The sequence below is a fragment of the Marmota monax genome, unplaced genomic scaffold, assembly GCF_021218885.2.
Source record: "Marmota monax isolate L192 unplaced genomic scaffold, Marmota_monax_Labrador192_F-V1.1 WCK01_AAM20220418_F8-fsc00444, whole genome shotgun sequence".
Classification (NCBI taxonomy): Eukaryota; Metazoa; Chordata; class Mammalia; order Rodentia; family Sciuridae; genus Marmota; species Marmota monax.
Window position 1 is genome coordinate 247,610 of NW_026692644.1, and position 27,488 is coordinate 275,097.

At 41.6% G+C, this 27,488-nt stretch overlaps 2 protein-coding genes and 1 long non-coding RNA gene across 3 annotated transcripts; 2 read left to right on the forward strand and 1 right to left on the reverse strand.

Moving 5' to 3' along the window:
- Positions 1–1,822: 1,822 nt before the first annotated feature.
- Positions 1,823–2,761, forward strand: LOC124093771 (olfactory receptor 2L13-like). Its single transcript, XM_046446334.1, has one exon. It carries the CDS (start codon positions 1,823–1,825, stop codon positions 2,759–2,761), a length of 939 nt encoding a protein of 312 aa, XP_046302290.1.
- Positions 2,762–8,903: 6,142 nt separating this feature from the next.
- On the reverse strand, positions 8,904–27,354 carry LOC131423145 (uncharacterized). Its single transcript, XR_006852044.2, has 2 exons — positions 27,020–27,354; positions 8,904–9,436 (listed from the first exon to the last, which is right to left on the reverse strand). It is a non-coding gene; the product is annotated as an uncharacterized LOC131423145 (long non-coding RNA).
- On the forward strand, positions 16,647–22,528 carry LOC131424237 (olfactory receptor 2L13-like). The gene is made up of 2 exons (XM_058579902.1): positions 16,647–16,728; positions 21,103–22,528. The coding sequence occupies exon 2, from the start codon at positions 21,110–21,112 to the stop codon at positions 22,061–22,063; it is 954 nt and encodes a 317-aa protein (XP_058435885.1). The 5' UTR covers positions 16,647–16,728; positions 21,103–21,109; the 3' UTR covers positions 22,064–22,528.
- Positions 27,355–27,488: the final 134 nt, after the last annotated feature.

Genomic DNA, 27,488 nt, shown 5'->3' on the forward strand with positions numbered 1-27,488 from the left:
TGATCCAAGATGACTATCAAAATTAATTTCTAAGACAGGATCTGGCACCACTGTGGCTTTCAGATGGAAGAGCACCAACATATTAAGTGGAAAAGCCAAAACCAAGTGCAGGGAAGAAGTCAGACTCACATACTGCAATTGAAAGAAATGCTATGATATGTTTTATGCATATTTGGAAAAATGAAAGAAAAACAAAAGCAATTGCCAGACATGGATGGCAGAAAGGGAAAAAGAAAGGCTGTAATGAGTTGAGATAAAAGTTGCCAAGAAAAGACCTGGACATAAAAAGTAAGGAAAAAAATATCAAGAAAGGTAAAGTCACTCATTTTTTCCACTTTTTCATTTTTTTACTGTCCATGCTGAACGTCTAGTTTTTGTTACTCTCTTGTATAATTAACTCTGAAGAGGGCACTAAACTGCACACAGCTCACATCCTTCCTCCTTGAACAGCTTAGCTGCACAGTTGCCCTCCTGCCTGCTCATCTGACAACCATCCACTGGACAGGAAGTGTAGGTGATCAGTTCCCCTTAGCTCTGTGCACCTTAATTAACCTAGGTGGAAATGTGGAACGCAATATGATTTATTTTTGCAGGAGAATCGTGATTACACACATTGAATTGAATGAATAAATTTACACACAGTAAATCATTCATCAATTGCTGAATTTGGCATTTTAGAAGATTAGAAATATGAAGTACGCACACAGATTCAGGGTCTGATCCCAGGCATAGCTGTATTTAATAATGCTATTCTTCACATCAATGAGTGCTACCATTTGCATTTGGAAAATGAGGGTGTTAACACATAAATATATAGATTTGTGTTAGGGATGGGCAATAATAAGTTTAATTATGTGAAAAATAGTTCAGAGAAGTTAGGGAATGGCAATGTTTCACACATAGAAAGAATATGTGAGTGTATGGTTCTGTTGTTCACATCCACGTTATATTTCTGTTAACCACACTGGTTCTAGGTGAATCAAGCAAAGAGCACGAAATCTACATGCATTATTTACTCTGTCACCTTAATCATGGGTTTACACAAAGAAAAGAAAAATGTGCATGAAAATCTAGATGTTGGATATTGGGTTTGTAGGGCCTCAGATAATGGAAGCCTCGTTAGGAAAAAAACAAAACAAAACACTAAAGAACACATTATGACCAGGTAGATCTCACAGGACATAGAAGCCTTTTACAGTTTGATTGTGTTTAGTGACACACTGAGGGACCAGGAGAGGACTGTCTTTTAGAAGGTGAGCTGTACAGTACTGGGGAGAAGATCCCAGTTTATAGAGTATCAAAGTGACATCTGGGGAGGAAAGGTCAGAAATGAGGGATGTGGAAGAGGCAAGGTCGTGAGCACCTAGCGTCACGTGAGCCCACAGGGGTCTTCTGAGCACACAGGTCATGTGTGTGGTAAACGTGAGTATTGAATTAAGGAGGCCAGAAAGGAGGGATCCCGGCTTCCTCGGTGCTGAGACCCTTCATACAGCCTTGAGGAAGGTCCCCTGCAGGAGTCACCAGGAAGGAGCCTCCAGCTGCTTCACTGAGTTTGCTGTGCCTGTTACTAGGCTGTATTTCAGGACCATGTTTGTGTCTATGACTTGCTAAGATGCTTACCAGTGAGCACTGGGAAAGGAATGCTTAATTCAGGTTAAAATGAATTCAACAAGAGCTGTGATGTTGAACGAAAAAGATTTCAGTCTAAACAAGGTCTCATAAAGTCAATTCCTTGTTATTCTCCTGTGCTGATTCATTTGATGTTTCATTCTTAGCTTTTCTATTTATTTTTCTTTCAAGCATATCAACGCAGTGCATTTCCATGGAGAAATGGAACCAAACTTCAAGTGATTTCATTTTATTGGGGCTGTTACCGCAAAACCAAACTGGCCTACTTCTCTTGCTCCTGATCGTCTCTGTGTTTGTTTTTGCCTGTTTGGGGAACTCAGGGATGGCTGCCCTCATCTTCTTGGACCCCCGGCTCCACACCCCCATGTACTTTCTCCTCAGCCAGCTCTCCCTCATGGACCTGATGTACATCTCCTCCACTGTCCCCAAGATGGTATACAACTTCCTGTCTGGCCAGAAGAGCATCTCCTTCCTGGGCTGTGGTGTACAAATCTTCTTCTTTGTGACATTGGCATGTTCTGAAGGCTTACTTCTGGCCTCCATGGCCTATGACCGCTTTGTGGCCATCTGCCACCCCCTCCACTACCCCATCCGCATGAGTAAAAGGGTATGTGTGAAGATGATCCTGGGGTCCTGGACGCTGAGCTCCATCAACTCCCTGGCACACACCATCTATACTTTTCAGATTCCTTACTGCAGGTCTAGAGCCATCAATCATTTCTACTGTGACATCCCAGCCATGATGCCTCTGGCCTGTGTGGACACCTGGGACTATGAGTACATGGTGTTTGTGAGTGCAGTCCTGTTTCTCCTCCTTCCATTCCTTGGCATCACCATGTCCTATGGACGGGTCCTTTTTGCTGTCTTCCACATGCGCTCAAAAGAGGGGAGGAAAAAGGCCTTCACCACGTGCTCCACACATTTAACTGTGGTGACATTTTACTACACACCTTTTGTCTACACTTATCTCTGGCCCAAGAGTCTCCGCTCACCAGAAGAGGACAAGATCCTTGCAGTTTTCTACACCATCCTCGCCCCCATGCTCAACCCAATTGTCTACAGCCTGAGGAACAAGGAGGTCCTGGGGGCCATGAGGAGAATGTGGGGGATGCACTCCTCCAGGAAGAAGTGACCGTGGCTATCCCTGCTCCTTGCTATTGCTTCTCCCAGGCAGACTCAAGAGCTGTGGTGTCCAATAGAAAGTATAAGACTCATATGCAATTAAAGTTTTCCAGTTACACGTTTAACTGTAAAATTAATTTAAATGATATGTTGATGTTTATAAGCTTCTATATTTATTATTAATATTTTTATTTAATTGAAAACATTGCAATCCATGTTAATATTAATCAAACTGATATTTTTTAGTTCTTTTAAAATTATTAATAATAAAAATTATAGATTATTTTATATCATACTCTATTTTACACCATTTGATTGTATACATATTAATATTAGTGTAACAAAATTCTTATGAGGTTGGTATTTACCATGGCTTCATATTACTCTCCACATTTCAAGTATCCGCACCACATATGGTCAGTGTCTACAAAAATGCAAGAGCTGGTTGATTTGTAATCCTCTCCCTCTGCGAGAACTGTTCCATGATTTCTGTTCTTGGGATAAAGCATTGTCCTATGTACTCTTAAAATCAAGCATTCATTTTTAAAAAAATTTTTAATGTTAGTCTTGCTTGAAGTGATGTGGAACTCCATGTGGCTCCTAGAAACCTGTTTTTCACATCTTTAATTATTCTCTGGCCATGTTATGTGTAATTTTGCCTTGAGGACAAACACTACACTTTTTATGTGTGTTTATTGCCCTGTTCACCTTCTTCATTCAACACTTTGGATGGTCCTGGACATGCAGCCTGATTGTTCTTCTTATGTGTGTGCTGGGCACTGTCCTTGGTGTACACCTGCAGTCTGATTGCTCTGAGCCACCATTTGGCTTTCAAGTGTTCCTTCATTTTTCTTCTAGTGGATGCTAATTTCTTTCATTCCCCTTCAATTTAAAATCTTGTGTGATACAATCTGATTTCAATGCCAATTTGAATGTAACTAGAAAATTCTATGGACATTAATGGCTGTGGTTATAATGATGGAGGTGGATAAAAATATTTTTGAATAATTAGGAGATGGAAGTATAAATTTTTTTTTTAAATTTTTTGGACTTGTGGAGTTGGAATAAAAGGACTCATTTAAGGCCAAAATGTTAATCTGACCTCCATTTTATGGAACATTACATACCCACCTTTGGGTGACAGGCAATGTTGTATGTACTCACTACTCAGAGACTTTTGATAAAACACCTACTCCTGGATATAATTGTTTTTTTCCCCCCACACACATTTTAAAGGCAACAAGAAAAAAAGTGATTACCTTGGTTGAGGTTTTTCTTAAATCAGGAAGTTAATCATTACTACATTCCACATTATCACACTGCTGAAAGATATTTGTGAAAAAAAGATATTCATCTGTCAATATAGAAAGAAAGCAGTACCTTTTTCTTTCCATAAATTAAACTTTATTAAATCAATTTATAATAAAACTGTGAATGCACACACTGTCCACTTTAAAACAGATAACACGTGCTCTAAATTTTGCATCTCACAGTTGGAGGATAAAATTTAATTAATGAGAGGAAGGCAATATAATGACTGCAGATTCATAGTTTTCTGAAATGGCTAAAATGATGCATAGTGAAGAGGGCTCTAGGGACACTGTGAGGTGGAGATAATGTGGGTGAGTCTCCCCAAGAGGTAACATTTGCCCAACACTCAAGATTATCTACAGTAGAAGCTTCTAGAGAAGGTATTGGATGGCAGAAATTTGAACTTCTCTCTGTGTTTTCTACATGCAGCTTCCTAATGTCATGGGCTAAGAGGAAAGAAGTGCCTTAGTGGGTGCAGTCCCATGTCAGTGGGTGTTGCTTTATTGTACTCCTGAGCCAGAGGACTTGCTAGGGCAAAGGATTTCACAAAGTCATTTCTGAGATCCTGTGGTTCTCCATATTTGCTGGTCGTCCACAGTTATGGGCATGACATATTAGATTAACTGTGACCTCTGCAGCAACATCAGTGTTACAAGTCAACCAAACATGCAAACATAGATGAATCTTCAGAAATAGATTTTTCTCTGGGAATAAAGCCTGCAGGATACCAGTGCACAGGCTGGGTGGACTTAAGTGTGTCTGGAGAACACAGGGAGGTTGAGGGCTTATTAGGAGGAATCTGCAGGAGTTGTTCAGTGAGCAGGCAAGCTCTGAAGGGAGTCCAGCAGCTACTTGGTAAACCTAGTCTCAAGGTCATGGTGGACAGCTCCATCAACAGTGGTAGTGGCAGTCTTGAAGGTAACAGTTTCCCTGGATTGTCCTGCTGGGGCTGTTCTGCAGGAGTTGTGTGTCACCTTGGTGCTTCCTCCTTCTCGCACCTCAGCTCTGCCTTAGAGGGGTGTTACAAGGGTCGTTTTGTTTGTGTGCTTAGCTTCCACATCAGCAAGAGGGGATTGAGAGATTCCAATGCTGATATTACAGGGCACAGTGCTGACATGAGTTCCCCAAGACCATGGTGTTTCAGAGGAGAGTGGACCAGGCTCCTGGTGGTCTCCACCGTTCACTATCTAGTATGAACACAGGGCCTGCACTCAGCACCTCTGCTGAATTCCGTATCCTTTGGATTCGTTCCAGGGACAGCAAGCGACCAGAACAGCAAAGATTGTACCTTCGTGCATTGAAGCTGCGATAACAAGACACCTTTAGGTAGGAGGCAAATGAGCAATGTAAATCTATCCCTGAAGATTCCATGCAAGGTGAGGGCCGCATCCAGGTTAAATACGGTGCCCCCGTCCTGTGTCCCCATGTGAGGTGAGGGTGAACAAGCTCCTCAGAAGTGATTTTCAGAGCTCCCACTCATTTGTGAGGTCCTGCATTATGACTGATGGAGCACCTCCTGAACAGCCCACCTCCAATACTACCACTGTGGGGTTGCATTTAATATGTGTTGGGGAGGACACAATCTTTCCGTGGTGTTCATTCTCATCTCTACCCACAGCAGCAGAGCTCACACTTTTGCTTTCAAGCAACCTGTGCACAGAGCAATTAACTTGTGCCTTTCATGTATTTACACACATCTTGGAGCTGCTCATGGTTTCCCTGCACCATGATGGCAGTGATGGCAGCAGCAGCAGATGTCACAGAGGGCAGCAAGTGTCTTTGCCTGGAAGAGACAAAGAGCCACTGTGGAGTCTGCAAGACGCTTACCATGCAACCTCCTTGCCAAGGGGAATGCCCATACTTGGGCACTATATTTCACTAGAAAATTATAACTAAATAAGAGTATATATGTGATCATTGCAAGAATAGAAAACAGGCACTTGTAAGAATTCATCAAGTTCAACTTTTTCTTCTATTAGACACAAAGTTTCTGGTTTGATTCCTAGCTCCTTGATCCATTTTGAGTTAATTTTTGTGCAAGGTGAGAGAAAGGGATTCAATTTCATTTTGTTGCATATGGATTTCCAGTTCTCCCAGCACCATTTGTTGAAGATGCTATCCTTTCTCCATTGCATGCTTTTGGCAACTTTGTCTAATATAAGGTAGTTGTAATTTTGTGGATTGGTCTCTGTGTCCTCTATTCTATACCATTGGTCTACCTGCCTGTTTTGGTACCAGTACCATGTTGTTTTTGTTACTATTGCTCTGTAGTGTAGGTTAAAATCTGGTATTGCTATACCGCCAGTTTCACTCTTCCTGTTTAGAATTGCTTTTGCTATTCTGGGTGTTTTATTTTTCCAGATGAATTTCATGATTGCTTTTTCTATTTCTGCGAGGAATGCCTTTGGGATTTTGATTGGCATTGCATTAAACCTATAGAGTACTTTTGGTAATATGGCCATTTTAATGATATTAGTTCTGCCTATCCATGAACAAGGTATATCTTTTCCACCTTCTAAGGTCTTCTTCTATTTCTCTTTTTAGGGTTCTGTAGTTTTCGTTGTATAGTTCTTTCACCTCTTTTGTTAGGTTGATTCCCAAGTATCTCCATCTCTTGGGGTAGGGCTCCAAATTCCTTAATAGGACACTTATAGCACAAGAATTAAAATCAAGAATCAACAAATGGGACATACTCAAACTAAAAAGTTTTTCTCAGCAAGAGAAACAATAAGAGAGATAAATAGGGAGCCTACATCCTGGGAACAAATATTTACCCCTCACACTTCAGATAGAGCTCTAATCTCCAGAGTATACAAAAAACTCAAAAAATTAAACAACAAGAAAACAAATAACCCAATCAACAAATGGGCCAAGGATCTGAACAGACACTTCTCAGAGGAGGACATACAATCAATCAACAAATACATGAAAAAATGCTCACCATTTCTAGCAATCAGAGAAATGCAAATTAAAACCACTCTAAGATACCATCTCACTCCAGTAAGAATGGCAGCCATTATGAAGTCAAACAATAACAAGTGCTGACGAGGATGTGGGGAAAAGGATACACTTGTACATTGCTGGTGGGACTGAAAATTGGTACAGCCAATTTGGAAAGCAGTATGGGGATTCCTTGGAAAGCTGGGAATGGAACCACCATTTGACCCAGCTATTCCCCTTCTCGGACTATACCCAAAAGACCTAAAAAGAGCATACAACAGGGACACAGCTACATCAACGTTCATAGCAGCACAATTCACAATAGCTAGACTGTGGAACCAACCCAGATGCCCTTCAATAGAAGAATGGATAAAAAAATGTGGCATTTATACACAATGGAATATTACTCAGCACTAAAGAACAACAAAATCATGGCATTTGCAGGGAAATGGATGGCATTAGAGCAGATTATGCTAAGTGAAACTAGCCAATCCCTAAAAAACAAATGCAGAATGTCTTCTTTTATATAAGGGGGGCGACTCAAAACAGAGCAGGGAGGAAGAGCATGAGAAGAAGATTATCATTAAATAGGGACAAGAGGTGCGTGGGAATGGGAGTGAGAATGGGAATTGCACTGAAGATGGTAGGAGACCCTCATTGTTATGCAAAATTACATATAAGATGGTGTGAGGGGGAAGAAAAAAGAGAGAGAGAGAGAGAAACGTGTCACAGTAGATTGGGTAGAAAGAGGGGAGGAGAGGGGAGGGTGGGATAGGAAGGGCAGCACAATACAATAGACACTAGTATGGCCCTATGTATAAAAGTGGCTGTATAACCAATGTGATCCTGCAATCTGTACACGTGGAAAAATAATATTAAGATTATGTACCCCATTTGAATCAACTGTATGATATGTCAAGATCATTGTAATGTTTTGAGCAACTAATAAAAAATTTTTAAAAAAGAAATTGAGAAAATGCAAAAAAAAATTCATCAAGTTCATAATCTATGGATTTGAATACTCTGCAATACAAAGCAAACACCCACCTGTTATAAAACAGAAGTAAGAATAAAGGTCATTTAAAGATTTAAGTAATTAATAGTAGAGGTTTTTGGTTGGATAAAACATTATTTCATTATACAGGGCCAGATGAATCAGTTATTAATAGTAAAGAATTACTTGAATTTACCCTGTAATTGAGAAACCTGTGATAACATATATAAATAGGCTTTGAATCATACATCCACACCATGTGTTTCAGATTTTTAAATATAACTTCTATAAATTACCATAAATGTAAGATTCATTTTAGTATTATTGACTGGTTTTTCAATTTAAATCTAAGGCCTGATGTATATACCTTTCTGGTGAAGATCTTACTTCACAGACATAAGAACCTGAGTTAGATCCCTATAATTGCACAAAATCAACCAAACAAATTACAACATCAATAGCAACTCCCTCCACCCTCAATCAATCAATCAATCAATAAATCTACCTATCTATCCACCTCTCTCTCTCTCTCTCTGACTCTCTTTCTCTACACATGCACTCATATTCAGGTTGACATGAAATTCATTTCCACAAAGAGTTACATCTTTTTAGAAAATAAATTGCTCCATGAGAACCATTAGAATCAGACATATTGAGATTTGTATTTTGAAATAATCATCAATTTATCCCAATGGTTTTTAAATTTTTAAAGATTATAAAAAACACTAGAAAAACAAGGAAGAATATTATTCTCAAAATTAATCACAATTAAATCTAATTGCCACCTAACAGGTGCTAGGAGTGCCCACACATGTTCACTTTCTCTAATCCACTTGAATAGATGTTTGATACATAGTATACCAGTCAGCTTTTTTGTTGCTATGATCAAAAGACTTGACAAGAACAATTTCAAGGAGGAATAATTTATTTGGGGGTCACATTCTCAGAGGTCTCAGTCCATAGATGGCCGACTCCATTCCTCAGGGCTGCAGAAGGATAGGGTACATGGCCACAGGAAGCAGAGAGAGACTACTCTGCTCAACAAAAGCAAAATAAAATCCCCAAAGGCACACCTCTATGGACCCACCTTCTTCAACCACACCCTGCCTGCCAACAGTTGCCACCAAGTCATCCCTCAGTGGATAAATGCACCCAGTAGGCTAAGCGGCTCACAACCCAATCGTTGCACCTCTACATCCTCTTACATTGCCTCACACTTGAGCTTTTGGGAAACACGTCACATCTAAACCATCACATGGAGCAATGGGACATCTCGTCTGACAGACATGGCCTGATCCAGGAGTAGCAGGGTCCATGTGCCATGTAAATGGAGTATGCTGAGCATGGAGGAGGACTCTTGATAGAGGAGTGGTCAGGTGCCTGTGAAAGAGGAGATAGTATCCAGAGAATCTCTGCAGAGATGCGTAGGGAGTTCTGCTCCTGATAAAAGATGAAAATTGGACAATTTGCAAAACATTCCCCCAAAGCATAAAGTTTTTATGCTTCTCTATTATCTTACAGCCAAAGTCACTGAATTTATGAGGAAATCTAACATCAGGAAGCAATAAGTCCACACAGTGGAAACTTGCACTAAGACACAAAAACTCACATATATGCATATATGTTAAGTTGAAAGTGATTTGAAGAATAAGCAAGAGAATGATCATTTTAAATAAAAGTTCAAAATTTCAGACATATTTCAAGATATTATTGAAAGGACACACGTATCCTCTCCTCAAGTTTTATAAGAGGAAGAGAATGATAAAATTCTGTTGGAAAGCAAATTATACTGATTGAGAAATGAAGAAGAAAAAAGTTAAAAGACAAACTTGTTAAAATCTCCCAGAAGGAAAACAAAACAGAAGCAATAATACTAGAGGACTGACATTTAGAAAAGGTAGAAAATCTAGGGGAGGAAAAAAAGAGAACTGATGTATGCTTGTGGGCTTTCCTAGAAATGTTTATAATGAAATAATAATAAGTTTCATATTGTGAAAGAAAAATTCTCAGAAATTAAATATCTGTGCTATTGTCTGAAAGCAGCATGAAAACATCACACAATGAATGAGGAATGTTTTATTGAAAGAATTTTCATGAGAAACTCTCTTTGGGAACGAGATCCTAAAGTGTTGGAGAGAGCACTAGTGTTGACAATGAGAAGCCTGGAGTCCACCCTCCCCTGAGCCATCGGGAGGGACACAGCCCCGTGAGAGTCTGGGAGGATTGTGAGCACCATGCTGAGGGTGATGTGGCCTGGAGCCAGTTCCCAGCCTCGGGCCAAGATCTGAGCCAGGAGTTGGTGCGTGGCTGTGGGATTCGAAGAAGAAAAGCATGTGACTTGAGAACAAGTGGGCAAATATGGAGAAAAATGTAGAACTATTTGATGTCATTGCCTGGTGTTGGGAAGACACTTTGTCCTGTGCATTGCTGATCATGTCCATGCATTATTTGAGCTAAATCTTAATGTGAAATCATGTTGAGAATTTAACTCAGAGCGACATCTTTGTACACAGTGAAAGGTTAAAATCTTGTGCATTATGTAGAACAGGGTGAATACACTCGCTTTCCCGGGCTCCATTCAATGTGCAATTGGAGGTGGAGCCTCAAAAGTCACACAAGAAGAATTAAATACAATTATCCTATTTTGGGAAAAAAATAACACCATTGTTATTTTTATATGACATCATAACATACACGGGAAACCTCATGATTCCACACTCAGAAAACTGTTAGAGATAATAAATGACCAGGAGAGTTTGCCCAACAAAGATCCCAGTGACTCAGGAGGCTGAGGCAGGAGGATCGAAAGTTCAAGGGCAGCCTCAGAAAATTAGTGAGACCTTAAGCAACTGAGTGACAACCTGTATTAAAATAAAATATGCAAGGGGCTGGGATTGTATCTTAGTGGCCAAACACCCCTGGGTTTAATTCTCAGTATCAAAAAAAAAAAAGAAATAAAGAAAAGATGGAGGAGGAGGACAACCATCTGTAATCCCAGCAGCTCAGAGGCTAACGCAGGAGGATCATGAGTTCAAAGCCAGTCTCAGCAAAAGTGAGGTGCTAAGCAGCTCAGTGAGTCCCTGTCTCTGAATAAAATACACAATAAGGCTGGGGATGTGGCTCAGTGGTCAGGTGGCCCTGAGTTCAATCCCTAGTACCAATGAAAAAGAGAGATGAAAAGAAAAAAAGTGAAAATTTCAAAGTCTCAGCATCCAAAATTAATAATGATTACATGTTGTATTACTATAAACCAAAAATGACTCTGAAAATGTTTTTGTTAGAATATTTCTATTCACAAAAGCAATTAAAAGAAATAAAGCATTTAGAAGTAAACTTAACTACAGAGACAAAAGGCTTAAACATTGATGATGGTCGAGAGTTGATGAATCCAATTAAAGAAGACAACTAGATAGAAATAGAGCTGCAATCATGGTCTGGAAGGCTTAACACCGTGTCACAATACACAAGTTACCTAAAGTCACAAGGCAATACCAATTAAAATCTACCCCCCCCCCACCGAAATAGAAATCGCATCATAAAATTTATATGAAATGTGCAGGGATTCTGAACAGCAAACACAATCTCAATTAAGCTGCTGGCTGATGATTGGCTCACAGCGGCCCCAGCAACATCTAGCTGATTGGCTCCTCGGCCCCAGCAACATCTAGCTGATTGGCTCCTCTGCGGTGATGCTCATTGGGCTGTTTCCCTGCCCTTTCAGACCACGGAGCTGCTCATTGGGGGACTTTTTTGGCTCCGCCCACGTGACCCAGCCAATCGGCCTCAAGAGCAGGAGGATTGTGGGAGGTGGAGAGAAGCTTGGGTGGGAGAGAGAGGCTTGTGGAAAGCCAGTGGTGGCAGTTGAGGCTCTGAGGGTTTTTCCTGAGAGGCTGTTTTGTTTGGCGTGTGTGGTTCTAAAAATAAAGTTAGTTTCTTTTGACAAGTGGCTCCTGATTGTGCCCAGCCAGACTGCGGCATTTTTTTTTTTTTAAAGAAGGAGAGAGAGAGAGAGAGAGAGAGAGAGAATTTTTTAATATTTATTTTTCAGTTTTCGATGGACACAATATCTTCATTTTATTTTTTTTATGTGGTGCTGAGGTTCGAACCCAGCACCCCACGCATGCCAGGCAAGCATGCTACCACTTGAGCCACATCCTCAGCCCTTAATTTTCTTTTTTTAAAATAAAATTTCAAGACTGACACTTCTTGATTTAAAAATTTCCATCAGCTAAATAATCAAAACAGTGTGGTTGTGGAATAAAGCTGGACAAGTAGACGGTGGAAGGAGCAGAGGGAGGACTTGAACCCTCCACGTACACACAATTATCTATTGAGTGTTGTATTAGGGCATCGTCGTGATCATGCACAGCGTTGGGGCTCCTTTGACACACGATATGAATAAAATCCACTCCAGTTCAGTGTCTAGTACCTCCCTCTTTATTCCCCTCCTCCCTAGTCCTGTTCTCTTTCTGCTACTGAACTGGTTCTCTTCTATTTATTATAAACTTTTTAGCAATGTTGTATACTATGGATATAAGTGAAGGTGAGGTTCACTGTGGAACATTCATGTGTGCACATAGGAAATTTGCACAGATTTATCCCACTGTTCTTCCCTTATCCCATCCTTCCTGTCTCCCCGTCAATCCCTTCCTTTACACCACTGATCTCTCTTCTATTTTCATGGGATTCCAATGGGAAGGAGTTCTCTGCCCACTTCGCTTCCCACAAGATCTGCCTGTTGGCCAGAGTCACACACTAGAGGAACCCATGTATAACTTTGTCCATCCAGGAATGACAGACAGTGCAAACTCCTGGAAGGGCTTCTGCCCACTGAAGCAATCACACAGGCTGCCAAACCCAGAAGATGAACCTATGTCCATGTGCTGGAGAACTGACTGACACCCTCTGAGGCTTGGAAGATTCCAGACAATCAGCCTGCCTCCAGGAGGCTGCTCAGCTTCTCTGAAGGAGGCCACGTCGAAGGCTAAGCTTTGGTTTACCTTTTTGGGAGATCAGATAGTAACTAAATCAGTCCTGAAGGAAAAAGTAACTATTGGTAAATGGGTAAAGATCTGAATAGACACTCTCAATGACGTGGGAATGGCAAAGTCTGTAAAAAGTGGTCAAAATGTCATGAAGAAAATGCAAATTTAAACTGCATTTAAATCATTTAAATCATTAAAATCATCTCACTCATGTTAGAAAGGCTATAATAAAAAAGCAAAAATATATGAATAAATAAAAATACAAATAATCATGAGGCTATGGAAAAGGTGATATCTTATTCACTGTTGGTGGAGATATAAATTAGCATAGCCATTATGGAAAACAGTTTGTGGGTTCTTAGGAAACTAAAAATAGAACTCTCCCAGGATCCAGCAGTCCTATCACTGGGTATATGTCCAGGGGAAATAAAGTGATTCTGTCCAAGACAGGCATGCCCTCCATGGACATTGCAGTTCTATGCACAGGAGCCATGAGATGGAACCCACCAAGGTTCCCAGCAAGAGACACGTGGGTGAAGAAATGTACCCATTCGAAACGGAATATTAAAGAGTGAAACCCTGTCATTTGCAGCAACATTAGATAGCACTCATAGTTATTAAGTGACGTAAAACAGTCACAGAAAGACAAATATCATATGTTGGCTACTGTCATCCATAATATATTCTAAAATAGCTGGAAGCCTGTGAAAATTCCCAACACACAGAAATGATTAATGTCTGAGGAGCTGGAAGTGCTTACTGCAGCACTTATATTTTTCTATAACATACTATAAAAAGTATCAATTATTTTGTGGGACCCCAGAAAGATGAATCAATATTAGGTCTCAATAATAATAACAAATTAGCCCTGGTGAGGCCAACCTCTTGCTGATGAGCTCCTGCACTGACTCTGTCTAAACCACCACAGCCACTTCTAAAGGACCCATGGAGTATACAGCAAGGGACTGGAAGGACTGCTGGAATGCCCTGGAGAGTGTAAATATCTGCAGCTCTTTTGGGACCAGAACAAACTTTTTGTACTCAAATCAGTATATAAATGTGCTAAAAACATAATAACATTCCAAAAGGATCTATTTATATATACCCATTCCCCAAAGTCACTATTCTCACCTAGCTGTTCCCAAACCCCTTAGTAGCCATTTGTCATTATCCACAGTGGTCACTGGTGTATACCCTTCTCCTGGCCTCCTAGTCTTCCAAAGTCAGCCTGACGTGCTCTTGAGGAGTGCCCATCACACCAGCTTTCTCTGGCAAAGTCCTCCCAGGGGCCTCTTCACCTTGGCAACCCACCTTCCCTTGAACATGAAGTGGACATGATCTATCCACGTACACAAGGTCCTCTGGTCCTGGAGACACCACCCTGGAGCCGTCTCTTTCACCCTGGGTGCCCTCTTGATCACCATCCTTGAAAACCCTTCTCCATCATTTCCGCCATTACTCTACCTTAAAAATGAACAACTTCCATCTCTACAGACAGAAAAAGAAACTCAATGTCAGGTCAGCTCCTTCAATTTTTTTTGTAGGTTTAAAGAGCATTATTGAATTCCATAAACCCACCATTGGGCTAAAAACATTATGTTGCAATTTTTTTTAAAGATGCAGCTGAGAGAAAACTAGAACTAGGAGATGAAGTGCAGAACAAAGGCAGAGGGGTGGAATTGCTCAAGCACAGCTGCTTCCTGCACTGTCCCTGGACAGGAGGCTGAGCATGTGGGTGCAGAGTGCATGAGGCCAAGTTCAGTGGAAGGAGGCATCAACGCTGGATGACCAGGTACTGTGAACACACTAATTCTTTTCCACAAGGAGTGAGTCAAGAATGTGGAAGGACTCTGGCATTCAGACAGGGAATGCCCTCCTAAGTTTTAGGGAGGAAGAACATACTGTGACAAGCCAAAGGGGTCAGTGTGGGACCTGTGTTCATAAATGTGAGCCAAGATCCATCACCCTGGATGGCACTCTTCTCCAGCTCCACTCCCTGGTTCCCCATGGACTGTGCAGGTACCAGGCCTAGGAGTTCTGTAGGTCTACAGCAGAAGAACCCGCACACGGGGGAAACAGAAGGCATCCACAAAAGATAAGCGGAAACGACAAGAGCTCTCCTATGTTTATAACTGATCCACTCCTGAGATTTAAAGCAATGGAATCATTTGTTAAGATTAGCACTTCATGATACTTCCATCATATGGGTCGCAACTATGTATTGAATCCAATCTTATTAAGTTAAATGATATTCTATAATTTCTTCCTCAGATAAAAGGCTCTATGTCACAGGTAAGTGAATGCGTTTCTAAGTCCCTTCGTGGTCGGTGGTCACTCAGCTGCCTTGTCACAGTGGTTAGAGATGCAGAATCAACACACAGACTCTGGGACCTGGTGAGAGAACTGGCTGGAGACCCACCTCAGGTTGTCATCCAGTAGCTCAGTTTATTTTTGGAATGCACACAACTGTTATAGGGTTTGAGTGGGGCGTGCCTGTCAATCATACATAAGCAAGACAATATCCACAAGCCAATCATCTTCTGCCTAATGTAACTGCACCGTGAGGAAACTCTAAATATTCCTGTAGTGGCAGAAAGCAATCTGTAAGGGTCTTTAGCCCTTACTGAGTCAGGGGTTTCATGCCCTGAAGCCCCTGACTCTCAGTTTCCTGGCTGGGCAGTTTGGGAATGCAAACCACAAGTGCTGAGGATGTGGTTTCACCCCATTCTGCAGGTCCTCCTGTCAGGCCTGAAGGAAGGTGGATATTTCAGGCAATTCTGAGCTGCTAGTACCTGCTAGCTGAGACTGAAAGTTATTCCAACAGGTAAGTATCAAAACTACCTTGAAATGTGCATTTCTCTCTTTTGACAATGTGTGAAGTGAACAAGATAATAAGAGATTCTCATATCTATTCATCCTATCTCTGCAACTGATACTTTTTGAGCACTTGGCATACATACTTCCACTTAATTTCCAGATGCTATTAGTCATTATTTTAAAAGAATTTGGCAACAAACCATTGTCTTAAAAAAATCCAACTCAGTCTCCCAATCAGTGGTGGATGTGGCAGGCTAGACTCATCTTTCCAAGTCTAAATCCTCATTGCATCATGAGACCTTTGAGTCAACTTTTCACCTTAGTAGAATGTCTGACTGCATTAGTATTTTCATGAATCACTTACCTACCTCTCCTCAAATAGAAGAAAGTATTTTGTGATAGCATTATTTAAATCGATCACAAACACTTTAACTGCTTGTTTCATTCCCTGAAAAAAACGTTAGTCACAAACAACAATTTGCTCTGGAAACTGACTATAGAAGGGATTGCTCCTGGTCAGCTGAAGGTTCATGTGATTCCTGCATATTGTTGATCCTCTAACGTACACAACAAGAGGTTTCAGTAATCTCTGCATATCACCCCTTACAGCCCTCCAAACATGTTCTGGGATAACTGGTTCTTTCCTCCTGAGGCTAGTTTTGGGCAGCAGGTGACAGAGGCAGAGCTGAGCAGGTTGGTGGATTTGCTCTGAACTTGAGCTGATTTCATCTCCAAGTCAGCAAAGTCAGGTGATTGCTGAGGCTTCTGTCCCTGTGGGCATGGACATTGGGGACCAATTAGAGGGGAGGGAGGACGTATAAAGCTCCTGAAGGAAGGCTCTGCACACCAGGTGGAGCAGCTGTCCTTCTCTCCCCCTGTGGAACCTGAGGAAGGAAGTATGACAGGTCTCTTTGTTCTCACTTGAACAAGGTAATAGCAAAGGAGGGTGTTTGAGCAAAGTGGTAACATAGGGGACATTGCACAAGGATGAAAGGCTCTGTGATTCAGCCTAAGGGAGTCCTATCGGTGGGGGTGGTCAGCGCTGAATGTGTTCTAAGGATTCCTTCCTAGTTGGTGCCTTTGTCTTCTTGTGCCAGGGCTGCTGCTCAGAGGCAGGACCTAGTTGCTTAGCCTGGAAGTCTGGAACATGGCTTGGGTTTTAATATTTTAAGGAACTCAATGAACTTTCAGCAATGAATGTCATAATTATAAAATTACTCCTCTCAAATAAAAACTCAGAACCTCAGACAAGGTAAGACCCGTGATATTATTGAACCAAGTTAAGTGTGGGTTAGGTTTATCTAAGGGGGACATTCTGGAGGCTTGTTTTTTTCTAGGGTCAGGATACACTTTCTGTGTAAAAGGATGGGCAGTTCCTCAGCAAATTGGAAAAGCTAAGGTTAAACTTCAACTTAAATGTAGGTGATGGGTACTTGTTAAAATTCAACAATGTGCTTCTCTCAGGGGGGTTGACCATAATTGAGACAGTCAATGCCTCTGGGCATGAGTTTCCTCCATGTTTGAGGTATGAAAGGAAAAGGGAAGATGGACACAGCTTAAGGCCCTACTGTGTGCCGAACACACAGAGCTTGCTTACTCCCTTCACAGCTCCCACCTGGGGATGCTGGAAATGAGTTAAGTTCAGGCAGCTTGCTCATTAGTCTTGCTCATTGATGATTGGCTGCAATGTTTTAAAAACTGCATTACTCTTAATACTTGGAAGATAAACCAAAGTCCTACACTTGTTACACTATATGTCCTGGTGAAATGAGGGTCGTTAAACTATATACTTGAACCATGTGCTTTGTAAGATGGTCAAGGGAGACTCTCATCTTAGACCCACCTTGAAATCCAAGGAACTGTATTCTCCAAGTTATATTGTAACCAAGAAGGTTGTGTTTCATGTAATTCTGTTGCAAAAAAATAACACCTCAATCCAATAAAGAATGAATGTCTAACTCCAAAGCCCCAGATCCTAAAAAATTGAAATCCAAAGTGAATTATGTGATCCTGATGGAACTCTTTTCCTTCATACTTGACAACATAAATATTTTCAATTTAGGGAAAAAATAGTTTTTCTGGTAACTAACATCAATCTATTTTATGATACTCTGAACTCTAATCTATGCAACAAAGAATCTAATATAAATATAGCCTATCTTTAAAATGACTAGCCCTTGGAAGACATAAACTTAAAGCAAGAGTGTGTTCAGGGATTGGTCCTACCAGACTGTTGGCACCTTCCTTTCTCTCAATTTAAATCAAAATAAACAAAGGATTTAGGAAAGAAACTCAAGACTCTGCCATGCCATTATTTCTAGGGTATGGATGCCCAAAACTGATTTATAAAATGATCTAGTCACATTTTGTTAGTTTGAAATATTTTACAAATTTAATCCTCAGGCTATTATTTGGTTCAGTTGATCAGCAGATTTGCTAAGAGCCTACTATGCAATAGCCCCTGGTGCAAGAGATAGACACAGAGGACTCAGTGGGTCCCACACTGTCCCTAAGCAGCACCCAGCTGTGCTGATGTGCCCAGGCCTCAGGGGTCCCTGGCATGCTTGGCTTCCTTTGCTAAACCCAGGATAGCCCCAGCTGTCCTCATTGCCCACTGCCCAGTCTCTGCCCTGGGCTCCTCCTCTCAGCTCTCTCCTCAACCAGAGCCTCCTGTGTGAGCTCCAGAAGGGGACCTGACCCCATGCCACACCCACTGGCCTCTCACCTGGTCCAGAGCAGAGTCTGAGTCCTCACTCCTCCCTATACATTTGCCTTGGGGCCTGAGCTTCCCGAGCCCTCTTGTCCTTGCTGCTGCCCTGATGAGCCAGGCAGGCTCCCCCAGGGCTGGTCCTGCTCCTCAGTCTGCAGAGTGGTCCAGAGCCTGAGGGATCCAGCAGCACCTCCTTGGAGTGGTGCTCAGTGCTGCTGCCCAGCTGTCCCTCTGTCCTTCCTCCCTGCTCTATGGTTCTTGCTGTCACTAATTTTTCCACACGGCTCACAGCATGTATCTGAGCTGCTGCTCTGTTGTTTGTGTCACCCACTAAATATGAGCTCCAGAGTGTGTAATGTTGTGTATTTTAACCACTAGAGCAAGACAATATGCAGCAGCAGTGCCCCCAAATGGAAACTTAATTTGAAGGAATGGATACATTGTGAAGACGCCTTGCAGTTGTCTTTTCCTATGATGTCATAGGTTTTTATCTCTAAGTCATTCAGCACACAGCTGCCTGGGACCCCACCTCTCCTGCTACCCGGTGACCTTGTGGTTCTACTATAGTCCTCTCCATGAAGGTTTTCACTGTCATATTTTGTCAACTAGCTAGTTCTAACAATGCATTGCTACTTTTTATGATAAGCTCTCTTGCATAGTTTTTTTTCATGATTACCACAGTTATATGAAGCAATAATTGTTTTGTTACTAAATGTGAGTTTTTATAACAAAGAATTAATAATTGTTTTTTTATGAAAAATTAGTTACACAATCTGGTTACCCAGTGGATATCTGTTACAGGATGGGACATCAGCATTTCAGTCGGAAGAGCACAAATATATAAAGTAGAAAATCCCATACGGACACAAGATGAGAGAAGATGGAAATCACATATGTTGGGAACTTAAGAAATGATGCAATCACAGTGTACTTGGGAGAATGAAAAACAAATTGCCAGAATTGAGATGACTTAAATTGGAAAGGATGCTACAAAGAGCTGAATGACAGATATAAGTTCCCAATTACAGGCCTGGGCATATTAAGTCAGAAAAAAAATTATCTAGGATGTAAAGTTAATCATTAATTTCTGATTTTGATTTCTTTACTGTGAATGTTGACATCTAATTTATGTTGCTTTACTTAAATAAGTTCCTCTGAACGGGGCAAAAACACACCTGACTAAACTATAGTCTGGAAGCCACCTCTGGTCATGTTCCCTCCTAGGTGAACAGCTCAGCAGCAGAGTCACCTCCTGCCTACACCTAGTGAAACTAAACCACTGGACAGGAAGGGAAATGAACATTCTCTCCAAGGTCTACATGCCTGACCTAGCCTGGAGTATGGAATTAGGCCTGACCTAGCCTGACCGAGCCTGGAGTATGGAGGAGAGCAATATTTATATAAACTGATCAAATGACTCTTGTACTCATGGTAAAGCATTTAATAAACCCCTAGTATGCAATTACAAACATGAAGTAGGCACACAGACTCGAAATCTGATCCTGAGCAAAATTTTATGTGAAAACACTATTATGCCCATCACTGAATTTTACTGGTAATTTATGGAAAATGAAGACATTAAGACTTAAATTTATAGAACTGGGAGTACACAGATTGTGATGAATGAAGTACTGTGAATGAAGGTAGGACATCTCAAAGATTCACCTAAAAACAGAAAGAATATCTGAGTGTATGATTCTGTTTTTCAAACTTATGTTACATGTCCATTATCACACTAGTTCTAGATGGCTGCTGGGAAAGATAGGGTGAAAACCTTGCATAATATTTCATCTTATTCATGTGCAATTTGTTTCTATGAAAAAAAGAAAAAAAAATGTGTATGAATATCTATGTGTTTGATTTTGAGATTGTGGGGATTCAAAAATGAAAACCTCACTGGGAATGAGAGACTGGCCAAAGAGCACATTATCATTAGCATGGATATTATATAATACCTGTATGTTATTAATGATATTACATAATGTCTATAATACCTTAGTGTTCCAGAAGAATGTTTTTGAATGGTGGCCCACTTTTAGGGCCAGCAGGCAGCTTCTGTTTAGGAGGTGAGCAGCACAGCTCTGGGAGAAGACCCTGGCTTACTCAGCTGCAGCAGTGCCAGTGGGGAGGGGAGAGCAGGCACTAAAGGTGTGGAGGAGGCGAGGTCACTGAGGATGCAGACTCAAGCACACAGGGCACTTCTGCGCCCCACAGGCCATGTCTGTGGTGAACCTGAGTGCTGAGTTGGGGAGCTGGGAAAGCAGGATCCTGGCTTCCTCCAGGGCTGAGCCTGGTGCATAGTCCTGGGAGTCAGCAGGCAGGAAGGCTCCAGCTACCTCACTGGGTTTGACACAAGTGGTACTCGAGTTTATATCTTAAGACCTTACATCTGTCTACTACTTCTGAGGTGATTATCTGAGAGAACTGGGCAGGAACATGGAAATCAAGTCTTAAAAGCAATTGAAAAAAGGCTAAGGTATTGAAGAAAAAATAATTCATTTTAAAAAACACTAATAAAACAATGCCTTTTTATTCCACTTTTATGCTTTATTTAATGTTTAGTCATTAGTGTCTACTTTTGTTTTTCTTTCAAGGAAAGTAATGCAGTACAATTTCATGGAGAAATGGAACCAAACTTCAAATGAATTTATTTTGTTGGGGTTGTTACCCCCAAATCATAAAGGCCTACTTCTCTTGCTCCTGATCATCTCTGTGTTTGTTCTCGCCTGTTTGGGGAACTCAGGGATGACTGCCCTCATCTTCTTGGACCCACGGCTCCACACCCCCATGTACTTTCTCCTCAGCCAGCTCTCCCTTGTGGACCTGATGTACATCTCCTCCACTGTCCCCAAGATGGCCATCAACTTCCTCTCTGGCCAGATGAGCATCTCCTTCCTGGGGTGTGTCATGCAGATCTTTTTCTTTGCCACCATGGCATGTTCTGAAGGCTTACTTCTGGCCTCCATGGCCTATGACTGCTTTGTGGCCATCTGCCACCCCCTCCACTACCCTGTCTGCATGAGTAAAAGGGTATGTGTGAAGATGATCCTGGGGTCCTGGACACTGGGCTCCATCAACTCTGTGTCACACACCACCTACACCCTTCATCTTCCTTACTGCAGGTCTAGGGCCATCAATCACTTCTACTGTGACATTACAGCCATGGTGCCTTTAGCCTGTGCAGACACCTCAGTCTACGAGTACATGATTTTTTTTAGTACAGTCATATTTCTCCTCCTCCCTTTCCTTGGCATCATGGCCTCCTATGGACCGGTCCTTTTTGCTGTCTTCCACATGCGCTCAAAAGAGGGAAGGAAAAAGGCCTTCACCACGTGCTCCACACATCTAACTGTGGTAATATTTTACTATGCTCCTTTTGCCTTCACTTATCTCCAGCCCAAGAGTCTCCGCTCACCCGAAGAGGATAAGAACATGGCTGTCTTCTACACCATCCTCACCCCCATGCTCAATCCCATCATCTACAGCCTGAGGAACAAGGAGGTGCTGGGGGCCATGAGAAGAGTGTGGGGGATGTTCTCCTCTAGGAAGAAATGAGCATGGCTGTCCCTGCTCCTCAATATTTCCTCCTTCCATTCAGACTAAGCCCTAGAGCTGCAATGACCAAGCTAACTGTAAGATATAGAGTCATAGCTTTTGTTGGACACACTTCAATGTGAAATTAATTTACAATAAAATGATCATCACATATAACCATTTGTAAGGATTGTTAATATATTAATTAGTTGAAAACATAAGTAATGTTAAAATTAACTGTTGTAATTAATTCTGGTATTTATAGTTTGTTATTATAACACATTGTTTGTTCCAATAGTATTATTAATGTAATAAAACTTGTACTGATATTTACATGTTTTCATTTCTGTGAATTTATTATGAAAATATCACTTTTATTGTTGTCATTCTAAGTCATCAACCCGTGTGTGCATTTTAAATTCATGGCACAGAGCAATGGACAGAAAATGCATTTCAAGTGTCCACTGCCACATGGGGCTGGTATCTCCAAAGTTCAGGACCTCTGTCAGGAATTGAAGGGGAAGGAGAGCCTCTGTGTGCATCACATGGCAGTGGGCATGACTAAAGTATTCTCTCACTCCAGAGGACCTACAGGTGAAGAATTTCAGAGTCATTTCTGAGTGCCTTAAAGTTTTCCATATTTGCTGGTAATAAAGAGTTCTTAGCATGAAAAGTTACACTATCTCTGATCTTTGAAGGAAAGGCATTCAATCAATCAATCAATTTGATTGATTGTGAATCAATCAATCACACAAACAAAAAAAGAGATGGACCTTCAAACAAGGCTTTTTCTCTGGGATTGAAGAATAGGTTCGTAATACAGGGCACTGTGCACAGGTTGGAGGGACTACGCTATGTCTGGAAAAAGGGGGAAAGGAGGAGGCTCATTAGGAAGAGGAATGTTCCTGAGTCATCATGGGAGCAGGCAAGCTCTGAAAGTTAAGTCTAGCAGCTGCTTCATAAAATTAGTCTTAAGGTCACATTTTTCAGTTCCATCAAAACCTGCTGAGAACAACAAATGTAGTCGTGAAGACAAACTGCTGGGCAGTTTGTGAAGCAGTTGTTTGTGATATTAATTATTTCCCCTTCTGGTATCTCAGGACTATCTTAGATCAGTCTTATCAGATTGCTTTTCTTTGTGTGCATGTTAAAATACACAAATAGGCACTATAAGCAAGAGGGGCTTGAGTGAGTCCATCACTGACATTGCAGGGCACAATGCCCCAGGTTGGCTCCCCAGCAAACGATGTTCAGAGTGATGCCCGAGTTCACCAAGGCATGGTTGTTTCAGAGTGGACCACGTTCCTGGTTCCTTTTACTATTCACTGTCCGGAATGAGGATAGGGCCTGCACTAAACACCTCCGCTTAATTTACTCAGTATTTCTTAGGTCCTTTCCAAAGGAGAACAACTGACAAGAACAGAAGAAACTGTACCTCAATCTGCTTTAACAGGATGTTTTAAACTAACTTATAAGTGACACAGTCCATTGCTCATGACCCTGGAACCCGGGAAGCTCAGATCATGAGGCCTGCAGATTCAGTGTGTGGTGGGGACCTTGTCCTGATTAACCCTGGTGACTTCTCCTGTGTCCTCTGAAAAGTTCATATTTGGTGCTTCTGAGGCTTCTGAGGACAACTGAGCTGATAGGAGCCCACAAAGGAGAGGTGAAAAGAAGAAATGAGCTCCCTGCCAAAACAGGAGAGGGTAGTCTAGAGAAGGGACACTTCCTGCTCTGTCAGTGGAAACAAGGCTGCATACCTGGGCCCAGAGTGAAGGAGACCAGTGACTTAGTGCAAGAGATCTGACTTTTGACTGATGGTGTTTTCCTAATAACATTTTTCTTTTCTAAGCTGAGTTAAAGGAATGTAGAAGGCTGTTGGAGCTTGGTCAAGGCAAGCATTGCTAGATTTGGAGATTAAGAACACATAGTGACATCCAAAGGGAAAAACGGAGAGTTGTGTCCATCAAACTGAGCTCAGACCTGTCACCGTGGCTTGCAGTCCTCTCCAGAAACGTTTCATCCTGCCAAATGGACTTGACTGGCTGCAGGGTGGAGGTGGAGTTTAGCTGGCAGTTCTGCAGGCATATGCAATGGGAACCACCCTGAGCAAGGGGCGGGGGAGATAATGTATCCACAAAGATGAACAGCAATGGTAAAATATCTCTTTACAACTGATCCACTAATGAGATTTAAAGCGGGGATAGTTCCATTACATGGGTAATGTGTTTACAAAGTCCTATCTCATTAAACAATATTCTGCCATCACTTCCTATCACAGGAAACTCCATGTCACAGATAAATGCCTGAGATAACATGAAATGTGCACTTACATGGTTCCCAAATCTGAGGTTTTATAAGATAATAAGAAATCCTCATTTTCATTAATTTCCACCCCTGCAAAAGACACTTGGCAGTCTTGTTAGTCTTATTACTCTTTCAGATAGTTCTTCAGTTAGTCTTATGTAATTTCCCAGCTTAGTTTCCCAGTCGGGGGTAAAGTTGGCAGTCTAGATTGTCTCTGAGCCCAAATCCTATTATTATCACAGGACCTGTGTGTCAACTTTTCACTTTAGCCAAATCAGGGTATTTGTTCATAGCATAATTTAGTTTAGTCATGAATGCCAATTTTCCTTTGGGAACTGACAAGACAGTAAAAGGTAATTATCCCTTCTTCTAATATTGCTGTTATTCAACTGAGCACTCATAATTAATTTCTGCATCTTCTTGATCCTACGTTCTCTAACTTACGCAAAGAGGGGATTTCAGAAATCACTATCTAGTATCCTTTACAGCTCTGCAATCACATTCTGGAGTAAGTGCTTGCATCCCTGTAGAAATTAATTCTGGGTACAAAGACGGTTGATATGTCCGAACTTAAACTGGAGTTGATCAGGCGAAAAAATCAAGGATTCTCTTTTCTTGGGGTTGGGATCAATTAGAGGAGAAAAAAGGACATCTAAGAATTGACAGAAGAATATCATATGCATTAGCTTTTCCTATCCCTCTTATATAACCCAAGGAAGTAAGTGTGACATTTCTATCTGTTTTCACTTGAACAAGATAATAGCAAAGGAAGATGTGTGAGCAAAGCGATATCATAGGGAACACTGCACAAGGTGAAGAGCTTTGTGATTTGAGCATAAAGACAGTGGTAGAGGTGGGAGCAGTGAGCTCTGAATGTGTTGTGAGTGTTCCTTCCTGCTGCCTGTGGTTTCTCTGCTCGGGAAGGCTTGGTCAGATTCAGGGCTGCTGCCCAGTGGCAGGACCAAGATGCTTAACCTGGCTGACTATGAACATAGCCTTGGGTTTAAATATTTTAAATAGTTCAATGGACTCTCAGGAGGGGATCTTGTTGTTATAAAACTACATCTCCCACAATAAAAACTGCAGAACTCAGGACATTGTGAGTTGCGATGATACTATTGATCTCAGTTGATTTGGGTTAGTGATAACTCAGGTTGTTATTTTATTTTAGAGATGTGGTTTTTCTTTCATGAGGAAACACTTTATATTGCACACAGACACACACACAAACACACACACACACACACAATACTATAGTAAACCAGAAAGAATATGAGTAAACTTAAATGTAAAATGAGGCTATGTAAACCTGTTGAAATTCCATGTGATGTGACCTTGAAATCATGAATTTCTCTGGGCTTGAGTGTCCTCAATGTTTAATGTATGGGAGGAAGTGAAGGGATGGACACACAATCAGGCCCCTCTATGTGCTACACACAAAGTTCATTCAATTCCATCTTCTCAGCTCTCATATGAAACTGTTGGGACTGAGTTAGCTGAGGCTCACAGGAAAAATTTACTTATAGGTCTTGGGCTGATTATCTACAACACTTCTAAAAGTGTGCATTACAGGCTGGGGATATAGCTCAGTTGGTAGAGTGCTTGCCTCACATGTATGAGGCCCTGGGTTTAATCCACAGCACCAGAAAAAAAAAAGTGCATTTCTTGTGACTTTACCAAGAAAAACTCAGCTTTCTACACTTGCTGCATCTACATGTATTAGGCCCTTTCCAGTGAGAATTTCTTCACTTTCTGTATTTGAGCAGTGTGTCTTATAGGATGATGAAGGGAGAGATTAAACTTTAACCTTATAGCAACCAGAAGGTTATTCTGCAAGAAATAAAGTAGCCAAGAGCAGGTGTATTATGTAATTCTGGGGTATGAAATAAAATTCCATGCCTGATTAAGTAAGTCACTGGTAATCAATGAAAATTGACCCTCATGTCTAATTCCAATGACCCAGATTCTAGAAGCTTAGACTCACAGATGTACATGTCCTGAGCTGATCTCAACCATTGCCTGAAATGTGAGAGTTTCAATTTAGAAAAAAAAATTATTCTAGTAAACTACCATCAAAATTTCTTAATAATATTCTGAGTTGTAGTGTATACAGTAGATAGTCTAAATGTAAGCACAGGTCTCTCTTCAAAATGATGGGCCCAAAGAAGGCATAAACTTATAGCATATTAAGTATTCAGGGCTTGGCACTGCCAGGGCTATTAGCTCCTGTCTGCCTCTGAAGTTAAACTTGGACAAATCAAAGGAGTGGAGAAAGTCCCTGAGAGACGCTCATGCATACTTTTCAGGGTCTATAGGCTAAAGAAGGACTGATAACACCAGTCACATTTTCTCACTTTGGTCTATATTCTGACTTATGTCTGAGGCTAATATTTGGTTCAGTTAATCAACAGATCTGCTGAGAGCCTATGATGCAATAGCCCCTGAGATGGGGACCAGAGACAGAGGATTCAATGTGTCCCACCCTGTCCCTCAGGGTTCCCTGGCATGTTTGGGTTCCTTTGTTAACCCAGGGTAGCCCCAGCTGTCCTCATTGCCCACTGCCCAGTCTCTGCCCTGGGCTCCTCCTCTCAGCTCTCTCCTCAACCAGAGCCTCCTTTGTGAGCTCCAGAAGGGGAACCTGACCCCATGCCACACCCACTGGCCTCTCACCTGGTCCAGAGCAGAGTCTGAGTCCTCTCCTCCTTTCACACTTGCCCTGGGGCCTGAGTTTCTAGGGCCCTCTTGTCTCTGCTGCTGTCCTGATGACCCAGGCAGGCTCCCTCCAGGACTGGTCCTGCTCCTCAGTCTGTGCAGAGTGGTCCAGAGCCTGAGGACCCCAGCAGCACCTCCTTGGAGAGGTGCTCAGTGCTGCTTCCCAGTTGTCCCTCTGTCCTTCCTTCCTGCTCTATGGTTCTTGCTGTCACTAATGTCCACACACCTCATAGCATGCATCTGAGCTGCTGCTCTGTTGTCTGTGTCACCCACTAAATATGAGCTCCAGACTGTGGAATGTTGTCTATTTTAACCATTAAACCAAGTCAATAGCCAGGAACACTGCCATCAATAATTACTCAATATGAAGGAACAAATGTGTCACATGCTGTGGATCTGGTGTTTTTATCTTCTGTGTGAGATCTTG